Below are 20866 nucleotides of genomic sequence, written 5' to 3'. Positions count from 1 at the left end.
ACTTCATTTACATTCCTAAAGAAATGTATGTACTTTTTACTCCATACATTTTCCCTGACACACAAAAATACTCATTACATTTTGAATGCTTAGCAGGACAGAACTTTTTTGTAATTCACACACTTCTCAAGAGAACATCCCTGGTCATTCCTACTGCCTCTGATCTGGCGGATCACTAAAGACATACTTTGTTTGTAAACGATGATGTCTGAGTGTTAAGAGTGCCGCTGGCTATTCATAATTTTTTTTAAAGATTTTTGAAATGATTTGCACTTTTACTTACCTACTTAAGTATATTTTAGCAATTACATTTACTTGTGACACTTAAGTACATTTAAAACCAAATACTTTTAGACTTTTACTCAAGTAGGATTTTACTGTGTGACTTTCGAGTCATTTTCTATTAAGGTATATTTACTTTTACTCAAGTATGACAATTAGGTACTTGATCCACCACTGATTGTACATAATGAGAATGTTTTTCTTATAGAGACAGGCTACACAAACCCACAAGGAATCAAGAGTAGCTTGTCATTTGAACTATCATTCATCAAGTCAGCCATATCAACCATGGTTCTGAAAAGGGAGTAAAAACTATGTAAATGAACGAGATTATCTCAATAATACATTCAAACAATTAAGAAGATATTGGTATTTCACGTCCAGATTGAAGTATAATTAAATTAACTCTGATCAATGCATGACATGGACATGCACTCGGTCAGAGGGAACAAATGAATAAATTGAGGGAACACATTTTTATATTGAGGGAATTATTGAGGGAACTATTTTTTTTATATTGAGGGAACGAATAAAAAATGACCATGACCCCTAAGGGGCTCCCTCCATACTATGGAATACAACAACCAACAGCTGAGTTGAGCAGACAAGAGATTCGACCCATTTAAACTGCTGGGGGTATGTTTACAGACATCATGTCTAGACATGTAACACTGGCTACAAAGCTAGATGAAGAGACAGCAGAGTAGACCCTGTTATTAACCATCTTCCGTTCTTGTTCTTTCTCCATGACACGCCCGCGTCACTATCCAGAAGAAAATAAACGTGTTTCCACTTAAGGTGAGTCTGGCGCGATGCAATGGAATGGAAAAGTATTTTGAACTGTGTGCATAATAATAACTTTGCCTTTTCTATTCTGAATGCCCATGCCCAGAAATAAATGATCCCTCCCGCTGTTTCTAGTTTGGAACTCGTTTGCGCAATATCTTCACGCATCTCTTCAGGGTATAGCAGTCCAAATACGATGTCCTGCCCGACACCCATAGACTATAGCCTACTAACAAGAAGTGTCCTACAAAACTTCCAATAACTGCGGATCAGACGTGAAATCATCACAGTTACTGTCGTATTCAGTTATTATCCCAGATCGCACCATGTAAATGCGTTTGAAATGGAAATGTATAGAGAAAGCAAAACATGCAATCAAATAAAGTTGCTTACCAGTAACAGATAAAGTCGATTTGGGTCCACTGGATGAGCGAGGTTTCAATTTACGCGTTTCTTTCACGGTCTCCTCCAGATGCGGGATAAATAGTGTGGAGTTGTCTTTCCTCAAAAACCAATCCAGCAACGCGACGTAAGGGGCTGTGCTGTACTCCTCCACATCCTGTCCTAGAATTCTATACTTCCCATTCCTTAAATCCCAAACCGCAGTGGAGGAACAACAAGCTAAATCGCTCTCCTTCTGAGTGCTGCCTGAGGGCGCGGCGTCCCCTGTCTGAACTTTTGATCGAGGTCATAAACTATAGTGTGGAAAGGGAGTTATGCCGAGAGCGCGGCAGAAAACATTGGTAGGATAAAATAGCATTTCAATTTATTAGAAGAGAATAGATATGTATTAATCTAACTGTTGGGTTGCTTGCACAATATACCCTACATCAGAAGTGGGCCTACAGCGAGGGTAAGCCTCAGAGCAGCGCCCCAAAGCAAAGACCCATGGACAGTTAGGGCGTAGGTCCCTTACTCAAGGGCACAACGGCAGTATGCAGCCCCTGATATGTTGATGCCAACAACTCTCCGGTTGCCAGCTGGGTCATTCCAACAATTCGGTGCCTTTTAAGAAGTATAACTTGGTCATAACAAACTTTTGATTTCACCTAATTTTAACAGTAATGAGGCTATATACAGGGGGCATCGGTACCGAGTCAGTGTGCAGGGGTTGAGGTAATCTGTACATGTAGGTGGGGGCAATGTTAATGTAAATTGTCTGGTGGCGAATTTTATGAATTGTTCAGCAGTCTAATGGCTTGGGGGTAGAAGCTGTTGAGGAGCCTTTTGGTCCTAGACTTGGCTCTCCGGTACCACTCGCCATGCGGTAGCAGAGAAAACAGTCTATAACTTGGGTAACTGGAGTCTCTGACAGTTTTATGGGCGTTCTTCTGACACCGCCTATTATATAGGTCCTGGATGGCAGGAAGCTTGGCCCCAGTGATGTACTGGGCCATTTGCACTACCCTCTGTAGCGCCTTACGGTCAGATACCGAGCAGATGCCATACCAGGCGGTGATGCAACCGGTGGTGCAGCTGTAGAACCTTTTGAGGCTCTGGGGACCTATGCCAAATCTTTTCAGTCTCCTGAGGGGGAAAATATTTTGTCGTACCCTCTTCACTATTGTCTTGGTATGTTTGGACCATGATAGTTCGTTGGTGATGTGGACACCAAGAAACTTGAAACTCTTGACCCGCTCCACTACAGCCCTGTCGATGTTAATGGGGGCATGTTTGGCCCACCTTTTCCTGTAGTCCATGATCAGCTTCTTTGTCTTGCTTACATTGAGGGAGAGGTTGTTGTCCTGGCACCAAACTGCCTCCTCCCTATAGGCCGTCTCATCGTTGTCGGTGATCAGGCCTACCACTGTTGTGTCAACAGAAAACTTAATGGTGGTATTGGTGTCGGCCACACAGTTGTTAATAAAATAAACAATACTAATAAGTGCCAAATAAAGTAACAGGGTTCACTGTTGACCGATTGAAGATTTCATCTTAAAGGCATAGTTCACCCAAATTACAAAGTTCACATTAGTTTCCTTACCCTGTAAACAGTCTATGGACCAGGTTTGACAGAAATCCATGCTGTGGTTTAGTTTCCCTGTCACTGTTTCAAATCAAATCAAATCAAATTTATTTATATAGCCCTTCGTACATCAGCTGATATCTCAAAGTGCTGTACAGTTTTCAAATGCTAACTTTTTACCATTTGTGCACAAATCCAATTAAAGACATGGTGCTGATATTATACACGTCTTTGCACATCATGTTCATATCTCTCTATAAGTGACTTTGTGGAGCTTCACTATCAATTTGAGATACTTTTGGATGATTTGGATATGATGCGCAAAAAAATGTTAATGTTGGTTTTCAGGACATGGATGGGATTTGTGCCACAAATGCTAAAACGTTAGCATTTAGAATAAGTGCAAGTGAAACTAAACTAAAGCCTTAATTGAATGCAAGCTTCAGAAAACTGTGGTTTATAGTAAAGGGCACTTCAATCAATGTAACAGGCTTTTAAAATTCAATATTGGTACACATTTTCTACTTAACATAAAAGGATGCTAAAAGGTACTCGTTTCCTGGAAAGACCCAGCTCACTTCAGATAGGTTGTAGAATTGTCGTAAATTGTCTTGCAATACGAATCCCCACTTGATGGCAGTGAGACTGATACTCTTAGAAGACACCATCGATCCTTGCAAATACAATAGCCTGTTCAAGTATAAATGTAGCTTTATTTCAAGAGACACCACATTCTTCTGTTTAGAATTCTGTTTCGTTATGCATCACATTCAGCCTATGTTAAAGCACACAGCTTTATTCAAACATAATTTGACCCTAAGTAGAAAAAGAATTAAACATCAGCACACAATGCAGTTGGCATGGTATCTGCATTGCACGTGTAGCCATATTTATTTTCATAGTAGAAATGGCCCCATTTCACAGCTAGAGGCTAATGAATTTCTATCTTGCAGTGTGTTTCTCCTGCTTATGGTCAATAGCCATATCAAAGGACCTCAAGGGGACCTAATACTACATACAGAATCTATGGCATTGGAGCAATGGCCATGCGCGTACACACACACACACACACACACACACACACACACACACACACACACACACACACACACACACACACACACACACACACACACACACACACACACACACACACACACACACACAGAGAGAAACACACAAACAAAAAGGCACTAAAACACAGAGAATGCAACACACACATCATAAGATAATATTCTAATAAAACCTGAAAAACAGGGGGCACATTTAATACATAAAACCATCTATTTTCCAGTAGAAGGTCAATCATATTGACTTGCTAAAAACACATCAAAACGTGGTGTAGTACCACAGAGAACGTAAGGTAAGGCCCTGGACCAGAGCTACACAGAGATAGACTTCCATTGTCCTTCAATGTAACAAAACCGTAGATGATGCTGAGTGGAGGTGGAGGAGGAGGAGGAGGAGAATTTCACAATGCGCCAAACAGTTCAACTCGAGCTGGACACAATGGATGAGCTCAATGGTGGTCCCTTTAGAAATGAGATTATGATGAGAGAGGAGAGGACATCGTAGGTTTCAAGGACACAATGTACAGCAGTCGCTCCTAAAAGTACATTATCAATGTGTGGAGGTCACAGGAAGGAGAAGAAGAACATTACTTTATTGTCCAATGTAAACAGATATCCAATGGAATCTTGTCTTCCGCTTTATTCCAACCCCTCGACGAAAGACACTCATTAAAAACACAGAGGTTGGAGAGGAAGAGGAGAGGTGGATGAAGAGCACTAGAACGGTGTGTCCATCTGACTACCCTTGGCACCGGGCAGTACCACACCGTAGCTGTTATCCTGCCACCTCAGCCACCTCATATGGATCTCCTTCTGGACCTGATAGAAACAGACACGCCCAAAGACCTTAGATTGTAGAACCAGAGTACACACTGTATGATCTCCAAAAGCAGCCAATTTCAGTGTTGTTGACGGATGGATGGACGGAGGTGTTTCTGATGTGCTGTTTCCTTTTATAAAACCTTCTATAAATCCCCTATACACCCCTCACCCATGTACAACTTTTTAAAATAGGTTTTATATTAAAGACATGGTTGAATTACCTTTAAAATGTGTCATGAGCACAACCAGTCATGATGTTTTCATCTGATTGTCAAACAAATCACTTCAAAAAGTAGGTTGCCTTCGCAAGTTCAGCCAAAAATAATTCCAGTAACCGAAACCGTGAACTGTGCACCCACCAAGTGGCTGAAACTGTCTCACAGGAGAAAGAATCTGAGTGACCGAAACAGCGCCCCTCTGTCTTACTATATGTAGCCCATGTATCAGATGCGGTCTGGTCAAAAAGAGTATGACATGCCATACTCTTTTTGGCCAGACAACATCAGCTACAGTGCCTATAGAAATTCTAAACTGCCTTAAAAAAAATCACATTTCTCTGGCTTAAAATGTAATTCAATTTGTTTCCTACAGATCTACACAACCTTCTCCACATTTTCAAAACAAAAGAAAGTTATAGAAAAATGTTTCAATTAAGATAAATGTCAAACTAATATATCATGGGCTCCACACCACTAAGTTACTACTAGGTGGACACACCATTGGCAGCCATTGCAACTGTGAATCATTTGAATTAAGATTAAACTTTGCAAACTCTCAGGGCATAATAGATCCACCGTTTTTTTCTCCTCAAAATTGCTCAGGCTCAGCAAGTTTGGTTGGGGATCATTGATGGACAGTGATATTTAAACCTTGTCTCTGATTTTATTTGAAGCTAATTTAAGTCAGGACTGAGACTAAACCACTCACGAACACTCAACACCTAATAATCGGAAAGCCATTCTGGAGTGTCTTTTGCATAAAACTATGTGTAATTGTCCCGCAGAAAACTCCCCAGTCCCTGCCGGTGACCAGCATATCCATAACATGATGCTGCCACCACAATACTTGAAAAAACAAAGGGATCAACAACGTTGGATTCGGTCCATATTACTGGCCTTGCATGACAAAGTGAAAAGAAAGAAGCTTGTGTTAAAAGATCAACTCCCTCTCCGGCCTCTAGGTCATCAGGCTGCTGATTATCCCGCACACCTGTCACCATCGTCAAGCGCACCAGCGCCTCATGACACTCACCTGGACTCCCATCACCTCCTTGATTATCTGCCCTATATCCATCACTCCCCGTGGCTCTACCCTCAGGTGTTATTGACTCTGTTTTCATGTCGGTGCGTTGTTTGTGTTTTGTTTATTTATTAAAACACTTACTACCTGTACTTGCTTCCCGACTCTGAGCGCACTCGCAACACCAAATAATCAAAATAATCCAATGACCCAACTCTTTTTTGGTTACTACATGATTCCACATGTGCTATTTTATAGTTTTGAAGTCTTCACTATTATTCTACAATGTAGAAAATAGTCCAAATAAATAAAAACCCTGGAATGAGTAGGTGTGTCAAAACCTTTGACTGGTACTGTATATTTAATCCATTTTAGAATAAGGCTGTAAGGTAACAAAAGGTGGAAAAAGTCAAGGAGTCTGAATACTTTCAGAATGCACTGTATATATACACTATATTACCAAAAGTAATGCTGCTTGTTGAATATCTCAATCCAAAATTTGTGTTTCAATTTATCCCCAAAGTGTTCGATGGGGTTGAGGTCAGGTTTCTGTGCAGGACAGTCAAGTTCTTCCACACCGTTCTCGACAAACCATATGTGTATGGACCTCGTTTTGTGCATGGCGGCATTGTCATAGTGAAACAGGAAAGAGCCTTCCCAAACTGTTGAAACAAAAGATGGAAGCACAGAATAGTCTAGAATGTCAATGTATGCTGTAGCGTTAAGATTTTCCTTCACTGAAAGGGGCCTAACCTGAACCATGAAAAACAGCCCCAGACCACTATTCCTCCTCCACCAAACTTTACAGTTGGCAGGTAGCGTTATCTTGGCATCCGCCAAACCCAGATTAATTCGTTGGACTGCCAGATGGTGAAGCGTGATTCATCACTCCAGAGAAAGCGTTTCCACTGCTCCAGAGTCCAATGGAGGCGAGCTTTACGCCACTCCAGCCGACACTTGGCATTGCACATGGGGATCATAGGCTTGTGTGCGGCTGCTCTGCCAAGGAAACCCATTTAATGAAGCTCCTGACGAACAGTTATTGTGCTAACGTTGCTTCCAGAGACAGTTTGGAACTCAAGCTTAATGATGAGCTTGGAGGGTACTATGGTGTTGAAGGCTGAGCAATAGTCAATGAACAGCATTCTTACGTAGGTATTCCTCTTGTCCAGATGGGATAGGGCAGTGTGCAGTCCAATGGTGAGTGCATCATCTGTGGATCTATTGGGGCGGTAAGCAAATTGAAGTGGGTCTAGGGTGAAACAAGTGGGGACAGCAGACTGGGATAGGGATAGATTGAATATGTCCGTAAACACCCCAGCCAGCTGGTTTGTGCATGCTCTGAGGTCCCGGCTAGGGATGTCGTCTGGGCTGACAGCCCTGCGAGGGTTAACATGCTTAAATGTCTTACTCACGGTGGCCACGGAGAATGAGAGCCCACAGTCCTTGGGAGCAGGCCGCGTCGGTGGCACTGTGTAATTTTCAAAGCGGGCAAAGAAGGTGTTTAGCTTGTCCGGGAGCAATACGTTGGTGTTCGCGACATGGCTGCTTTTCCCTTTGTGATTGTCTGTAGACCATGTCACATACGTCTCGTGTCTGAGACATTGAATCGCGACGCCACTTTGTATCTGTACTGACGTTTTGCCTGTTTGATTGCCTTACGGAGGGAATAACTACACTGTTTGTATTCGACCATATTCCTAGTCACCTTGCCATTGTTAAATGCGGTGGATCTCGCTATACTGTGTTGTATGTTGCCTTAAAAGTTGGTCGAATCTTATTCCAAATGATCCACAGCTGTACTGGCTGTTAAAGGTGCTTCCACCAAGTATTAACTGACGGGGGGGGGGGGGGTCTAAGGAAAATGTTCTATAACTTATTTTCCACTTTGAAAATGTGGAGTAGGTTCTGTAGATCTGTAGGACACAAATCACATTAAAGGCAGCCAAATGTTCAAAAGGCACTGAGCAATTGAGAGCTTTGACGAAGGCCGTGAGGCTGATACGTAAAGCTTATTAAATATCAGTGATACAACCAAGAGCAGTGTGCGGTTTGCTTTTTCCTTCATCAAGGCAGCCAAATGTGAAGAGACAGTGTACTCACTGATGGTTAAGAGCTTCCTTTTTTGGGTTCAGCGTACCCATGTTAGCCCTGCCATGGCTGTTTCTGCTCATAACAGTTTTGGTCCCACACACTGTCTTACTCTGTAACGTCATCATCACAGGGCAGGATCTGTATCCTTACTCCAAATAACTGATGCACTCTGCAGTCGTCAGTTTCCTCCCAACACATTGGTGCGGCTGGCTTCTGTGTGAAGAAGAAGTGTGGCTTGGCAGGGTTGTGTTTCGGAGGACGCATGGCTCTCGACCTTTGCCTTTCCCAAGTCCGTAGAGGAGTTGCAGCGATGGGACAAACTAACTACCAATTGAATGTCACAAAAAATGTTTAAAAGCACCAAATTTTTTAATAATTAATTGGTTGTTGTGCACAGTAAAGAGAAGCCATAAATTACTACCTAGTCTAAGTATAGCAAATCAATAATTATTATTTAGTTGGTGCTTGTCTACGGAGCTGTGAGGGGAACGGCACCTCAGTACCTCCAGGCTCTGATCAGGCCCTACACCCAAACAAGGGCACTGCGTTCATCCACCTCTGGCCTGCTCGCCTCCCTACCACTGAGGAAGTACAGCTCCCGCTCAGCCCAGTCAAAACTGTTCGCTGCTCTGGCCCCCCAGTGGTGGAACAAACTCCCTCACGACGCCAGGACAGCAGAGTCAATCACCACCTTCCGGAGACACCTGAAACCCCACCTCTTTAAGGAATACCTAGGATAGGATAAGTAATCCCTCTCACCCCCCCCCTTTAAGATTTAGATGCACTATTGTAAAGTGACTGTTCCACTGGATGTCTTAAGGTGAATGCACCAATTTGTAAGTCGCTCTGGATAAGAGCGTCTGCTAAATGACTTAAATGTAAATGTAAGAGTGTTCAAGGATGTGTAGATTTTCTATAGGCACTTCAGCAGGTTTCCCTTCCAGTCCTCTGCCTCCACGGCGATGGCGGTATTATCAGCAGCACTGTCTTTTTACTAAAGAAATGTGTTACGGTCACTTTTTCTGTTCAAATTAAATCTTCCTTCTTTCTTTTCCTTTTCTCTGCCCACTCGGTGACAGCGACTCATTGCTGCAGCTTAATGTCAATGAAAGTCACATTTGCAATCAAATCGCGTGAAACAATGCACGTGAACTCTGTCAGGGTGGAATAGTCCATTATTATAAACCAGTCTGTGGGTGATTAACTACACTTTCTACAGAAAAACTTGGATTATAAAACCTGGATTATATTAATATGGATATAAAATGTGTATATGGAAAGAAATGATTGATTACGAATTAATATCTTGGCTGTATGTATTTATTTACTTTTTTGGAGGCTTTCTTACGTCAACATTTTGGCCTCATTAACCTGGGCATAGTGCCCAGACAAAACCCCCCTCCCTCCCCTCCCTCCCCATTTCATTTGAAACTTTGAAGCTTCCCGCAGATTTGGCTCCTGCTGAACCAACCCGCTGAGGAAAGACACATTTATGGTGGTGAAGAGACATTTGAGTGTGTTTGTATGGTGAGAAACAGATGTGAACATGTAGCACTGTCTGACAACGTGCACAGCAATGCAAGCGTCGTGGGTTTCACTCCTGCTGGGGTCACATAAACTGAAATGTAAGCACTCACTGTATCGTAAGTTGCTTTGGATACACACCTGAGAAATCGATTATATTGTATTATTATAATGCTTTATATCAAAGCAACATCTACAGAGCAGTATGGTTGGTGTGTATTTAAAGGCCCAGTACACTCAAAATGTTTTTTTCCTATGTTTTATAAAACTAACTCTAATAAAAGTATGAAAACATTTCATCAGTGTTATTTTCCTGATAGTTGCTGGTTGAAAATACAATCTACACAGGACCTTCTAAATCAGCAGGTTTTGCAAGTGTGGGAGTTTCTGCTTTCCATGGTGACATCATTGTGAGATCAATAGGTTAATAGACCAATAACGAAGAGTTCCAATCTTCTCTGCCAATAACAGCTAGTTTCAGTTTTCCCCTTCCCAATAAGACCACTCCCATGAAAATCCTAGCTAAATTCTAAAAAGCAATGGACAATCCCTTACAGTAAGGTACTTCATTGTTACCCAGGAATTGTTTGACATTGATATAAATACGGCTGCATTGGGCCTTTAAAGTAGTATGTTAAGACAACTCACCTCTTGGTTGAGGAAGCAGTAGAGAATTGCGACAATCAACCCCTACAAGAGAGAGGATATATAATCAACTATCAATATTCAAAACAATTAAGCACACAGATGTTCTGAACAGTTAAGAGAAGAACGGTGGGCAGTATAATTGTAAATAAAGCCATAAAATGGTATATGATACAGTGCATTCGGAAAGTATTCAGATCCCTCGACTTTTTCCACTTTGTTAGGTTACAGCCTTATTCTAAAATTGATACAATCGTTTTTTTCTCCTCATCAAATCTACACCCATAATGACAAAGCAAAAACTGGTTTGAAGAAAAACACAAATATCACATTTACATAAGTATTCAGACCTTTTACTTCGTATTTTGTTGAAGCACCTTTGGCAGTGATTACAGCAGCCTTGAGTCTTCTTGGGTATGACGCTTGGCACACCTGTATTTGTGGAGTTTCTCCCATTATCCCCTGCTGATCTTCTCAAGCTCTGTCATGTTGGATGGGGAGCGTTGCGGCACATCTATTTTCAGGTCTCTCCAGAGATGTTCGATCGGGTTCAAGTCGGAGCTCTGCCTGTGCCACTCAAGGACATTCAGAAACTGCTGCGTCGTCTTGGCTGTGTGCTTAGGGTCGTTGGCCTGTTGGAAGATGACCTTCGCCCCCAGTCGGAGGTTTTGAATGCTCTGGAGCAGGTTTTCATCAAGGATCTCTCTGTAATTAGCTCCGTTCATCTTTGCCTCGATCCGGACTAATCTCCCAGTCCCTGCTGCTGAAAAACACCCCCACAGCATAATGCTGCCACAACCATGCATCCCCATAGGGATGATGCCAGGGTTCCTCCAGACGTGACACTTGGCATTCAGGCCAAAGAGTTCAATCTTGGTTTCATCAGACCAGAGAATCTTGTTTCTCATGGTCTGAGAGTCTTTATATGCCTTTTGGCAAACTCCAAGCGGGCTGTGATGTGGCTTCCGTCTGGCCACTCTTCCATAAAGGCCTGATTGGTAGAGTGCTGCAGAGATGGTTGTCCTTCTGGAAGGTTCTCCCATCTCCACAGAGGAACTCTAGAGCTCTGTCAGAGTGACCATCGGGTTCTTGGTCACCTCCCTGACCAAGTCCCTTCTCCCCCGATTGCCCTGACCAAGTCCCTTCTCCCCCGATTCTATTTAAGAATGATTGAGGCCACTGTGTTCAAAGCTGCAGAAATGTTTTGGTACCCATCCCCAGATCTGTGCGTCGACACAATCCTGTCTCAGAGCTCTAAGGACAAATCCTTCGACCTCATGGCTTGGTTTTTTCTCTGACATGAACTGTCAACTGTGGGACAGTTGACAGTTCAGTATATAGACAGGCTTGTGCCTTTCCTTACAGTATATAGACAGGCTTGTGCCTTTCCAAATCATGCCCAATCAATTTAATTTACCACAGGTGGACTCCAATCAAGTTGTAGAAACATCTCAAGGATGATCAATGGAAACAGGACGCACCTGAGCTCATTTTTGAGTCTCATAGCAAAGGGTCTGAATACTTATGTAAATAAGGTATTTCTGTTTTTAATACATTTGAAAAAATGTCTAAAAACCTGATTTTGCTTCGTCATCATGAGGTATTGTTGTGTAGATTGATGAGGAAAGTGTTTTATTTAATCCATTTCAGAATAAGGATGTAACGTAACAAAATGTGGGAAAAGTCAAGGAGGATGAATACTGAAGGTGCTGTAAACCACATTCATTTTGCTTTCTCTAAAACGTTTCATGTTAACTGTTCTATTTTTCAATTACTTTGTTTTACTGGCTGTAAAAGTGCTATCCATGCCAGGAGTCGTTTACATAAATTAGACGTATATATATATTCATGACATAGTGTATAAATACCACATACAGTGAGCTCCAAAAGTATTGGGACAGTGAACATGTTTTGTTTTGACTCTGTACTCGAGCACTTTGGATTTGAAATTATACATTGACTATGAGGTTGAAGTGCAGAGTGTCAGTTTTAATTTGAGGGTATTTTCATTAATATCAGGCGAGCCGTTTTGTAATTATAGCACTTCTTATACATTTTAGGGGGACAAAAGTATTGGGACAAATTCACTTACGGTATATGTGTAAAAAGTTGTAAAAATGTAAGTGTTTGGTTCCATATTTATAGCACGCAATGACCACATCAAACTTGTGACTCAACACATTTTTTGGACAAATTTGCGGTTCGTTTTGGTTGTGTTTCAGATTATTTTGCACCTAATAGAAATCAATGGTAAATAAAATAGTGTCATTTTGGAGTCACTTTTATTGTAAATATGAATAGAATACGTTTCAAAAGACTACATGAATGTGGACGCCACCATGATTACAAATAATCCTGAATAATGATGAGTGAGAAAGTTTCAAAAAGGCACAAATATCATATCCCCAAGACATGCTAGCCTCTTACCAGTGAGTACAGTATCTGAGAGAGCGTGAATCTGTTTGTGTGTGCAGGCCAAGCGAGTGAGTGTGCGCAAAAGGATTAGAATACCTGAAAGGACCCCATGCAGAGCTCGATGCAGAGGCGCACGCTAACATGGAAGTAGTCAGGCAGGAAGTTAAACACCATGTAGTGGCTCCCAAAGAGAGGGATGAGGAGGAGAGTGGACTTAGTCAGCCGTCTGGCAGAGAGGAGGAAAGAGAGAGGGAGGAAAAGAGAGAGAGAGAATAAGCTTGAGTAACAAGCTCTTGGGTTGTTCATGTTAACATGTTTATGAGTACGCATGTGATTGTGTGCAAGAATGCATTTCAAAGCCAATTTCACATTTACGTATGGGAGCATACCGATACACGAACATGTAATAATTTTTTCCCCAGTCTACTTGACTGACCTTATTTAAGATTATAACAGGATCTACATATGCATGAGTGCTGAAGTCTATTATTCTGCACTGCCCTCTAATGAGGATTTCCTCTGCAAAGCCTTTGGAGGGGTGAAGTGGTGTAGGTGATCCGTTGACAGACAGACCGCATTGACTCAGCGGTGAGTGAATCAGACCTTGCACACATGAAAACTTGCTCCCTTCCCTCAAACCTTGACGACTTCTCCTTCCCGGATACAAAGGAACTGGATATGTATAAGTGATAGGTAGGAATTCCCGCCGTTGTTTTTTCACCTGTTAAACCAGTTCTCTCAGATCTGTGGGGGGAAGAGTTATCAAGGTGGCGCAATGCAAGTGGTAGGGAGTGAATTTTACAGAAGTGGAATGCAGCCCTACGGTTACAGAACGTAGACCATCAGCAGACAAATAATCTATAGGAACCAAAATGAACTGTAGGAAATTAAAATGAACTGAAATGAACTATAGGAACTGAAATGAACTAAGAATGAACTTTAACTCCAGTTCTAAGTTTAATACTGTTTTACCAATGAAAAATCTATTAATGTATTGTTGAAGTGGGAAATTTACATACACCTTAGCCAAATACATTTAAACTCAGTTTTTCACAATTCCTGACATTTATTTATAGTAGAAATTCCCTGTCTTAGGTCAGTTAGGATCACCACTTTATTTTAAGAATGTGAAATGTCAGAATAATAGTAGAGGGAATTATTTCTTTCAGCTTTTATTTCTTTCATCACATTACCAGTGGGTCAGAAGTTTACATACACTCAATTAGTATTTGGTAGCATTGCCTTTAAATTGTAAAGCTGGTGTAAACGAGTCAGGTATGTAGGGTTCCTCGCTCGCACACACTTTTTCAGTTCTGCCCACACATTTTCTATAGGTTTGAGGTCAGGGCTTGTGATGGCCACTCCAATACCTTGACATTGTTGTCCTTAAGCCATTTTGCCACAACTTTGGAAGTACGCTTGGGGTCATTGTCCATTCAGAAGACCTTTTACGACCAAGCTTTAGCTTTAACTTCCAATATAACCACATAATTTTCCTACCTCATGATGCCATCTATTTTGTGAAGTGCACCAGTCCCTCCTGCAGCAAAGCACCCACTCAACAAGATATTGCCACCCCCATGCTTCACGGTTGGGATGGTGTTCTTCGGCTTGCAAGCCTCCCACTTTTTCCTCCAAACATAACGATGGTCATTATGGCCTGAGGACATTTCTCCAAAAAGTACAATCAGTTGAAAACTGTAGTCTGGCTTTTTAATGCGGATTTGGAGCAGTGGCTTCTTCCTTGCTGAGCGACCTTTCAGGTTATGTCGATATAGGGCTCGTTTTAAACTCAGCAAAAAAAGAAACGTCCTCTCACTGTCAACTGTGTGTATTTTCAGCAAACTTAACATGTATAAATATTTGTATGAACATAGCATGTTTCAACAACTGAGACATAAACTGAACAAGCTCCACAGACATGTGACTAACAGAAAATGAATAATGTGTCCCTGAACAAAGGGGGGGGTCAAAATCAAAAGTAACAGTCAGTATCTGGTGTGGCCACCAGCTGCATTAATTACTGCAGTGCATCTCCTCCACATGGACTGCACCAGATTTGCCAGTCCTTGCTGTGAGATGTTTCCTCTTCCACCAAGGCACAATGGTCATGCTGGAGGGTCTTGTCAGGATGAGTCTGCAGGAAGGGTACCACATGAGGGAGGAGGATGTCTTCCCTGTAACGCACAGCGTTAGTGAGATTTCCCGCAATGACAACAAGCTCAGTCCAATGATGCTGGACACACCTCCCCAGACCATTACGGACCCTCTACCTCCAAATCGATCCCGCTCCAGAGTACAGGCCTCGGTGTAACGCTCATTCCTTCTACAATAAACGCGAATCCAACCATCACCCCTGGTGAGACAAAACCGCAACTCCTCAGTGAAGAGCACTTTTTGCCAGTCCTGTCTGGTCCAGTGATGGTGAGGTTGTCCCCATAGGCGATGTTGTTGCCAGTGATGTCTGGTGAGGACCTGCCTTACAACAGGCCTACAAGCCTTCAGTCCAGCCTCTCTCAGCCTATTGTGGACCGTCTGAGCACTGAGGAGTTGTGCGTTCCTGGTGTAACTTGGGCAGCTGTTGTTGCCATCCTGTTCCTGTCCCGCAGGTGCGATGTTCGGATGTACCGATCCTGTGCAGGTGTTGTTACATGTGGTCTGCCACTGCGAGGACGATCAGCTGTCCGTCCTGCCTTCCTGTAGTGCTGCCTTATGCGTGTCACAGTAAGGACATTGCAATGTATTGCCCTGGCCACATCTGCAGTCCTCATGCTTCCTTGCAGCATGCTAAGGCACGTTCATGCAGATGATCAGGGACCCTGCGCATCTTTCTTTCTGTGTTTTTCAGAGTCAGTAGAAAGGCCTTTTTAGTGTCCTATGTTGTCATAACTGTGACCTTAATTGCCTACAATCTGTAAGCTTTAGTGTCTTAAACTGTTCTGCCTGCGGCTATGGAACGCTGACCTGTTCACCAGACGTGCTACCTGTCCCAGACCTGCTGTTTAGTCTTAAGATAATAGTCTTAATGATCGGCTATGAAAAGCCAACTGACATTTACTCCTGAGGTGCTGACTTGTTGCACCCTCAACAACTACTGTGATTATTATTATTTGACCATGCTGGTCATTTATGAACATTTGAACATCTTGGCCATGTTTTGTTATAATCTCCACCAGGCACAGCCAGAAGAGGACTGGCCACCCCTCATAGCCTGGTTCCTCTCTAGGTTTCTTCCTAGGTTTTGGCCTTTCTAGGGAGTTTTTCCTAGCCACCGTGCCTCTACACCTGCATTGATTGCTTTTCTGTACAGCACCTTGTAACATCAGTTGATTTAAGAAGGGCTATATAAATACATTTGATTTGATCTTAACGACCGTTCCACAGGTGCATGTTCATTAATTGTTTATGGTTCATTGAACAAGCAGGGGAAACAGTGTTTAAACCCTTTACAATGAAGATCTGTGAAGTTATTTGGATTTTTACGAATTATCTTTGAAAGACAGGGTTCTGAAAAAGGGACGTTTCTTATTTTGCTGAATTTAGATACTCTTATATATGTTTCCTCCAGCATCTTCACAAGGTCCTTTGCTGTTGTTCTGGGATTGATTTGGACTTTTTGCACCAAAGTACGTTAATCTCTAGGAGACAGAACGCGTCTCCTTCCTGAGTGGTATGACGGCTGTGTGGTCTCATGGTGTTTATACATGCGTACTATTGTATACATCCACAGGTACACCTCCAATTGAATCATATGATGTCAATTAGCCTATCAGAAACTTCTAAAGCCATGACATAATTTTCCGGAATTTTCCAAGCTGTTTAAAGGCACTGTCAACTTAGTGTATGTAAACTTCTGACCCACTGGAATTGTGATACAGTGAATTATAAGTGAAATAATGTGTCTGTAAACAATTGTCGGAAAAATTAATGCACAAAGTAGATGTCCTAACCAACATGCCAAAATGATAGTTTGTTAACAAGAAATTTGTGGAGTGGTTGAAAAACGAGTTAATGACTCCAACCTAAGTACGTAAACTTCCAACTTCAACTGTCGCTCATTCATGTGCAACAGAGCTCTCTTCAATAGACATCTGTGTTTGAACTCCCTAAAAGCAGCCCTAGAGAAGGCCTAACATTGTGAAAGAAAAGTGCTTTCACATTACGATTCAGACTCTCTAATGTACTGCTGAAATGCAGTACACTTAACCAGCGTCTTGCAGCAGCCACACAACTGAAAATACCGTTCTCTTCAGTAATGGTCTTAATGGACTGGACTTCAGTGAACCCAGAATGTGCTTGAGCAACAAACTGTATTACCTACTACTGCATTGCATAAGGTACTCAGAATTAGGGTAGCAAAGTTTCCAATTATACCGGTAAACTACCAGTATGTTTGTACCTTTCAAGGTTGTTATGTCATCTATCACAAGATATCTAGTGGCGCTTTTGGGTACTTCAGGTTATCACAGGTGTCTGTAATTGTCTCTGGCCCTTTGTTGGGCATTAATCACATGTAAAATAAAGATGAAGATGATTTTCAAATAAAAATGGAATGACAAAGCCTTAAAATATTATCCGAAATATAAACCATCAACTTAGTGAATACCATTAGTGTTTAGTATGAGGGTTTCAATATGAAATATCCTTTTATATTTTTAATTTACACACTTTTACTTATTATACTATGTCAGTATGTATTTGTTGTCAGTTTTTTGGCATCAAACTGGTGGCAGTTGTGAAAGAGTCAATAGTTGGATGGGTTGCAGAGGTATTGAAAATAATGCCATTGTTGATTAGATGCTTTTTTTTCATCAATTTGGCTATTTTCACTTGAACCATATGGTTTATCAACTAAAAACTCATGGACAATATGGACATAAATATCTAAAGAAAATATACTATATATGAATTGATTTTATCTAAGTTAGTCATGTATAAATTACCAACATTACGATAGAGAGACAAATGTTTTCTTAATTACCAAAATAACTGAAGATTCCGGCTTTGCAAACCCACTCAGAATACTCAATCACCCATAATGGTTATGATGACTTTGTCTGTGTCCTAAAAATGGAGACTAAGAAAGTTGGCTTGACTCAGATCTCCCATTTCTATGTAGCAGACAGACATTATGATATCATCTATAGATAAATCACCTCCCCTGTCTTTTCTTGTCCGACAACTTCATATTAGAAGGGCCCGATAAAACCCTCTCTTCACTGACCTAGGATACCAAACTTTTTGTCCAATTACATTGCTCCTGATTTGTATCATCCAATGAAAAGACTCCTCACCTGTACTGATCTGAGTTGTTGAACTGGATCAGGCGAGGGTTCAGTTTCTGTATCAGGATTCTGATGATGTTCATGAAGAGGATGAAATTGACCTGTCGATGAAAAACAATTTAACACAACTAAAAAAGCTCTGTGTTTTTAATCTATAATTTCATAAACCCCCCCATTTTTTAAATCAACAGTTGTCATAAAGTACTTTACAGTAACACAACACCAGTACAAATCTGGAAAATAGGGGAGACCGAATACAAATATTCCCAGGAGGATTCAATAAAGTAAATCTAAACAAACAATATTCATCCATTTCTGGGTTGCATTGACATTATGGCAACAGTGGACACAGGCCTCAATAGGATGGGACCACCTGCTGTGTTGACTATTGGTTGTTCAAACCCAACAACAGATTTAATCTGTATACAACACTAAAACACCTGAATGAATTAAACACAACCAAACAGTTAAGAGCCCTAATGGTATCCCTCCCAGAATCAACGGAGATCAATGGAGACATATCAGAATAGGGCATCAAAGCTTAAAACCGTTCCCTTTAAAAAAAAATACGTTATTTTAAAGTAGGCACATACAGTAACAACCACAAGTGCGCTGTGACATTAGTAACAGATAATCGGTATGTCCCTTTAAGACAATCACACATTGTGTATGACTGATACCCCCATAGAGCCTAGTCACCCCAATAGAAAACACGATTGGCCCTTTGATGATCCACCAATAGGGAGAGTCCTCGTTGATGTCCCAGCATCTGTAGGAGGAGAGGGTAACGATCGGTCAGACCAAATTCAATAACAGAGATACAGACAGTACAGTACCGTAAAGTAAATAAAAGCCCTTCTGCTAATTCAGTCTCTGGTGGGAGTAAGCGCAACAAGAGCCTTTCTCAGTGCATAATATACTTGCATGTAAAAACTGTACAACCCTTTTGAGAATAGTGACTTTCAAATCACAAACCATTTCCTATAGAAAAGGAAATGGCCTCAATTAAAGATAATACCCGATAAGGCTTATCAAATATAGAGGACTGGGAGAGTACATTTACAGAGTAATTACTCACTCAGTATCCTCAAAATACACCCTGGACCCAATCCATATGACGATGAAGACGATGGGTACACCTGAAAATGACAAAAAAAATCAAGAAATAAACTTCAAAAGGAAAAGTGAGTGTAGATGGAAAGAGGAACATTTGTTATACCAGTCAGTTTAAAGCCTTATGCTGCTCGGCTGAACATGAGAGACTTAAACAGCGATTATATAATGAGATGCACATTTTGGCGTAGTAGGCAGGATGCAACAATTATATGCGGAGATGTCGCACTTACTGAGTAATTATGAAGAATTCAGAACTAAGTACTAATTTCAGTAGCTGCACAGGTTTATACCAGAACTCCTTGATAGCCTACTCCCTGTGCATTCTCAATACACCCGAATGTCTAAGGAGCAAGAATTGAAATACCAAAAGTAATGTGTTTAATGAAATGCTTAACTGAGTGGAAGAACACCTGATGTTAATATCTCAATAAAATGTGCATCATGATCAGATTAGGGGATATGGAGGCAAGACATCATTTGTAAGTCACAATTTCTTTATTCATATGACACCCCTCAGTTAAATCGAACAACTAAAAAAGGATGATTTTTGCACCTTCCCAATTCATCTCAGACAATTAGTACTAATAACTAACATGCATTCAAAACTAGACCGCATGAAATCCTTAGTCACATAAGGGATAAAATAATTATTTTAAAAACTAAATACAAGTGGGAATTGCAGTGGGCTACTAAGTTTAACTTAATTTGTTGCATTATTCAAGTTTACTCCTCTCTATCTACAGAGTTATTTGTGCCATTTATGAACAGGCAATGTTTTGCACACAGTTGTTTGACCTTGTGTTCATTTGAATTCATTTTAAAACGTGGAGTGGAATCAATACCAAACAGGATTTGAATAGTGACACACATGAACCAGAGGAGCAAGAACAAATGGCTCTGTACTCCCCACCAAAGGACTTACTACAGACACAGACAGACACAGACAGACACAGACAGACAAGGATAATGTATGAGGTGCTCACCCCAGCCCAACAGGCCAAAGCCCCAGAGGCAGCGGCGGCTGTGGTGGAAGGAGGAGAGGAGCAGGGTGTTAAGGTAGAGGGCCTCCACCAGGAGCCAGAAGAAGTTAGCCATGACACAGTAGTGACAGAACACCACTGAGGCTTTACAAGCTGCCTGGGAGGGACAATATGAGAGAGAGAGAGAGACAATATGAGAGAGAGAGAGAGAGAGAGAGAGAGAGAGAGAGAGAGAGAGAGAGAGAGAGAGAGAGAGAGAGAGAGAGAGAGAGAGAGAGAGAGAGAGAGAGAGAGAGAGAGAGAGAGAGAGAAAGAGAGAGAGAAGAGAGAGAGAGAGAGAGAGAGAGAAAGTGAGAAAGAGAGAGAAAGTGAGAAAGAGAGAGAGAGAGTGAAGGGTGGGAAGGAAGAGGGGAAGAGAGAGAGAGAGAGAGAGGGAGAGAGATAGAGAGAGAGAGAGAAGGGTGGGAAGGAAGAGGGGAAGAGTGAGAAAGAGATGTGAGAGTAGTGCGAAGACAGACAAACAGGGGGAAATAAGAGTGCCAGAACGAGAGCATAGCGTGTTGAATAGCTAGTAAACGGGACCTTGACTTACGGTGGAGAAGGTGCTGTGGTTGACTTACGGTGGAGAGGGTGCAGTGGTTG

The 20866-nt window shown here is 41.6% G+C and overlaps 2 protein-coding genes across 2 annotated transcripts in view; both read right to left on the bottom strand.

The window, feature by feature from the left end:
* Positions 1 to 1711, bottom strand: part of LOC123997261 (latent-transforming growth factor beta-binding protein 4-like) — a 70743-nt gene extending 69032 nt beyond the window's left edge. Inside the window, exon 1 of the mRNA XM_046301422.1 lies at positions 1462 to 1711. The gene's annotated coding sequence lies outside the window, so the exon portion shown is untranslated. The remainder of the gene's footprint in view (positions 1 to 1461) is intronic.
* A 2522-nt stretch (positions 1712 to 4233) lies between these two features.
* The window catches only part of LOC123997827 (growth hormone-releasing hormone receptor-like), a 51666-nt gene continuing 35033 nt past the window's right edge, over positions 4234 to 20866 (bottom strand). The window contains exons 7-13 of the mRNA XM_046302410.1: positions 20228 to 20381; positions 19207 to 19267; positions 18828 to 18897; positions 18138 to 18229; positions 12940 to 13069; positions 10432 to 10473; positions 4234 to 4923 (exon numbers count right to left, since the gene is read on the bottom strand). Coding sequence (XP_046158366.1) covers positions 4822 to 4923; positions 10432 to 10473; positions 12940 to 13069; positions 18138 to 18229; positions 18828 to 18897; positions 19207 to 19267; positions 20228 to 20381 — 651 coding nt within the window. The 3' untranslated portion in view covers positions 4234 to 4821. The remainder of the gene's footprint in view (positions 4924 to 10431; positions 10474 to 12939; positions 13070 to 18137; positions 18230 to 18827; positions 18898 to 19206; positions 19268 to 20227; positions 20382 to 20866) is intronic.

This window comes from Oncorhynchus gorbuscha, linkage group LG15 (assembly GCF_021184085.1).
Source record: "Oncorhynchus gorbuscha isolate QuinsamMale2020 ecotype Even-year linkage group LG15, OgorEven_v1.0, whole genome shotgun sequence".
In the NCBI taxonomy this organism is placed as follows: Eukaryota; Metazoa; Chordata; class Actinopteri; order Salmoniformes; family Salmonidae; genus Oncorhynchus; species Oncorhynchus gorbuscha.
The sequence above is the reverse complement of the archived record's forward strand: the minus strand, read 5'-3'. Positions and strand labels throughout refer to the sequence as shown.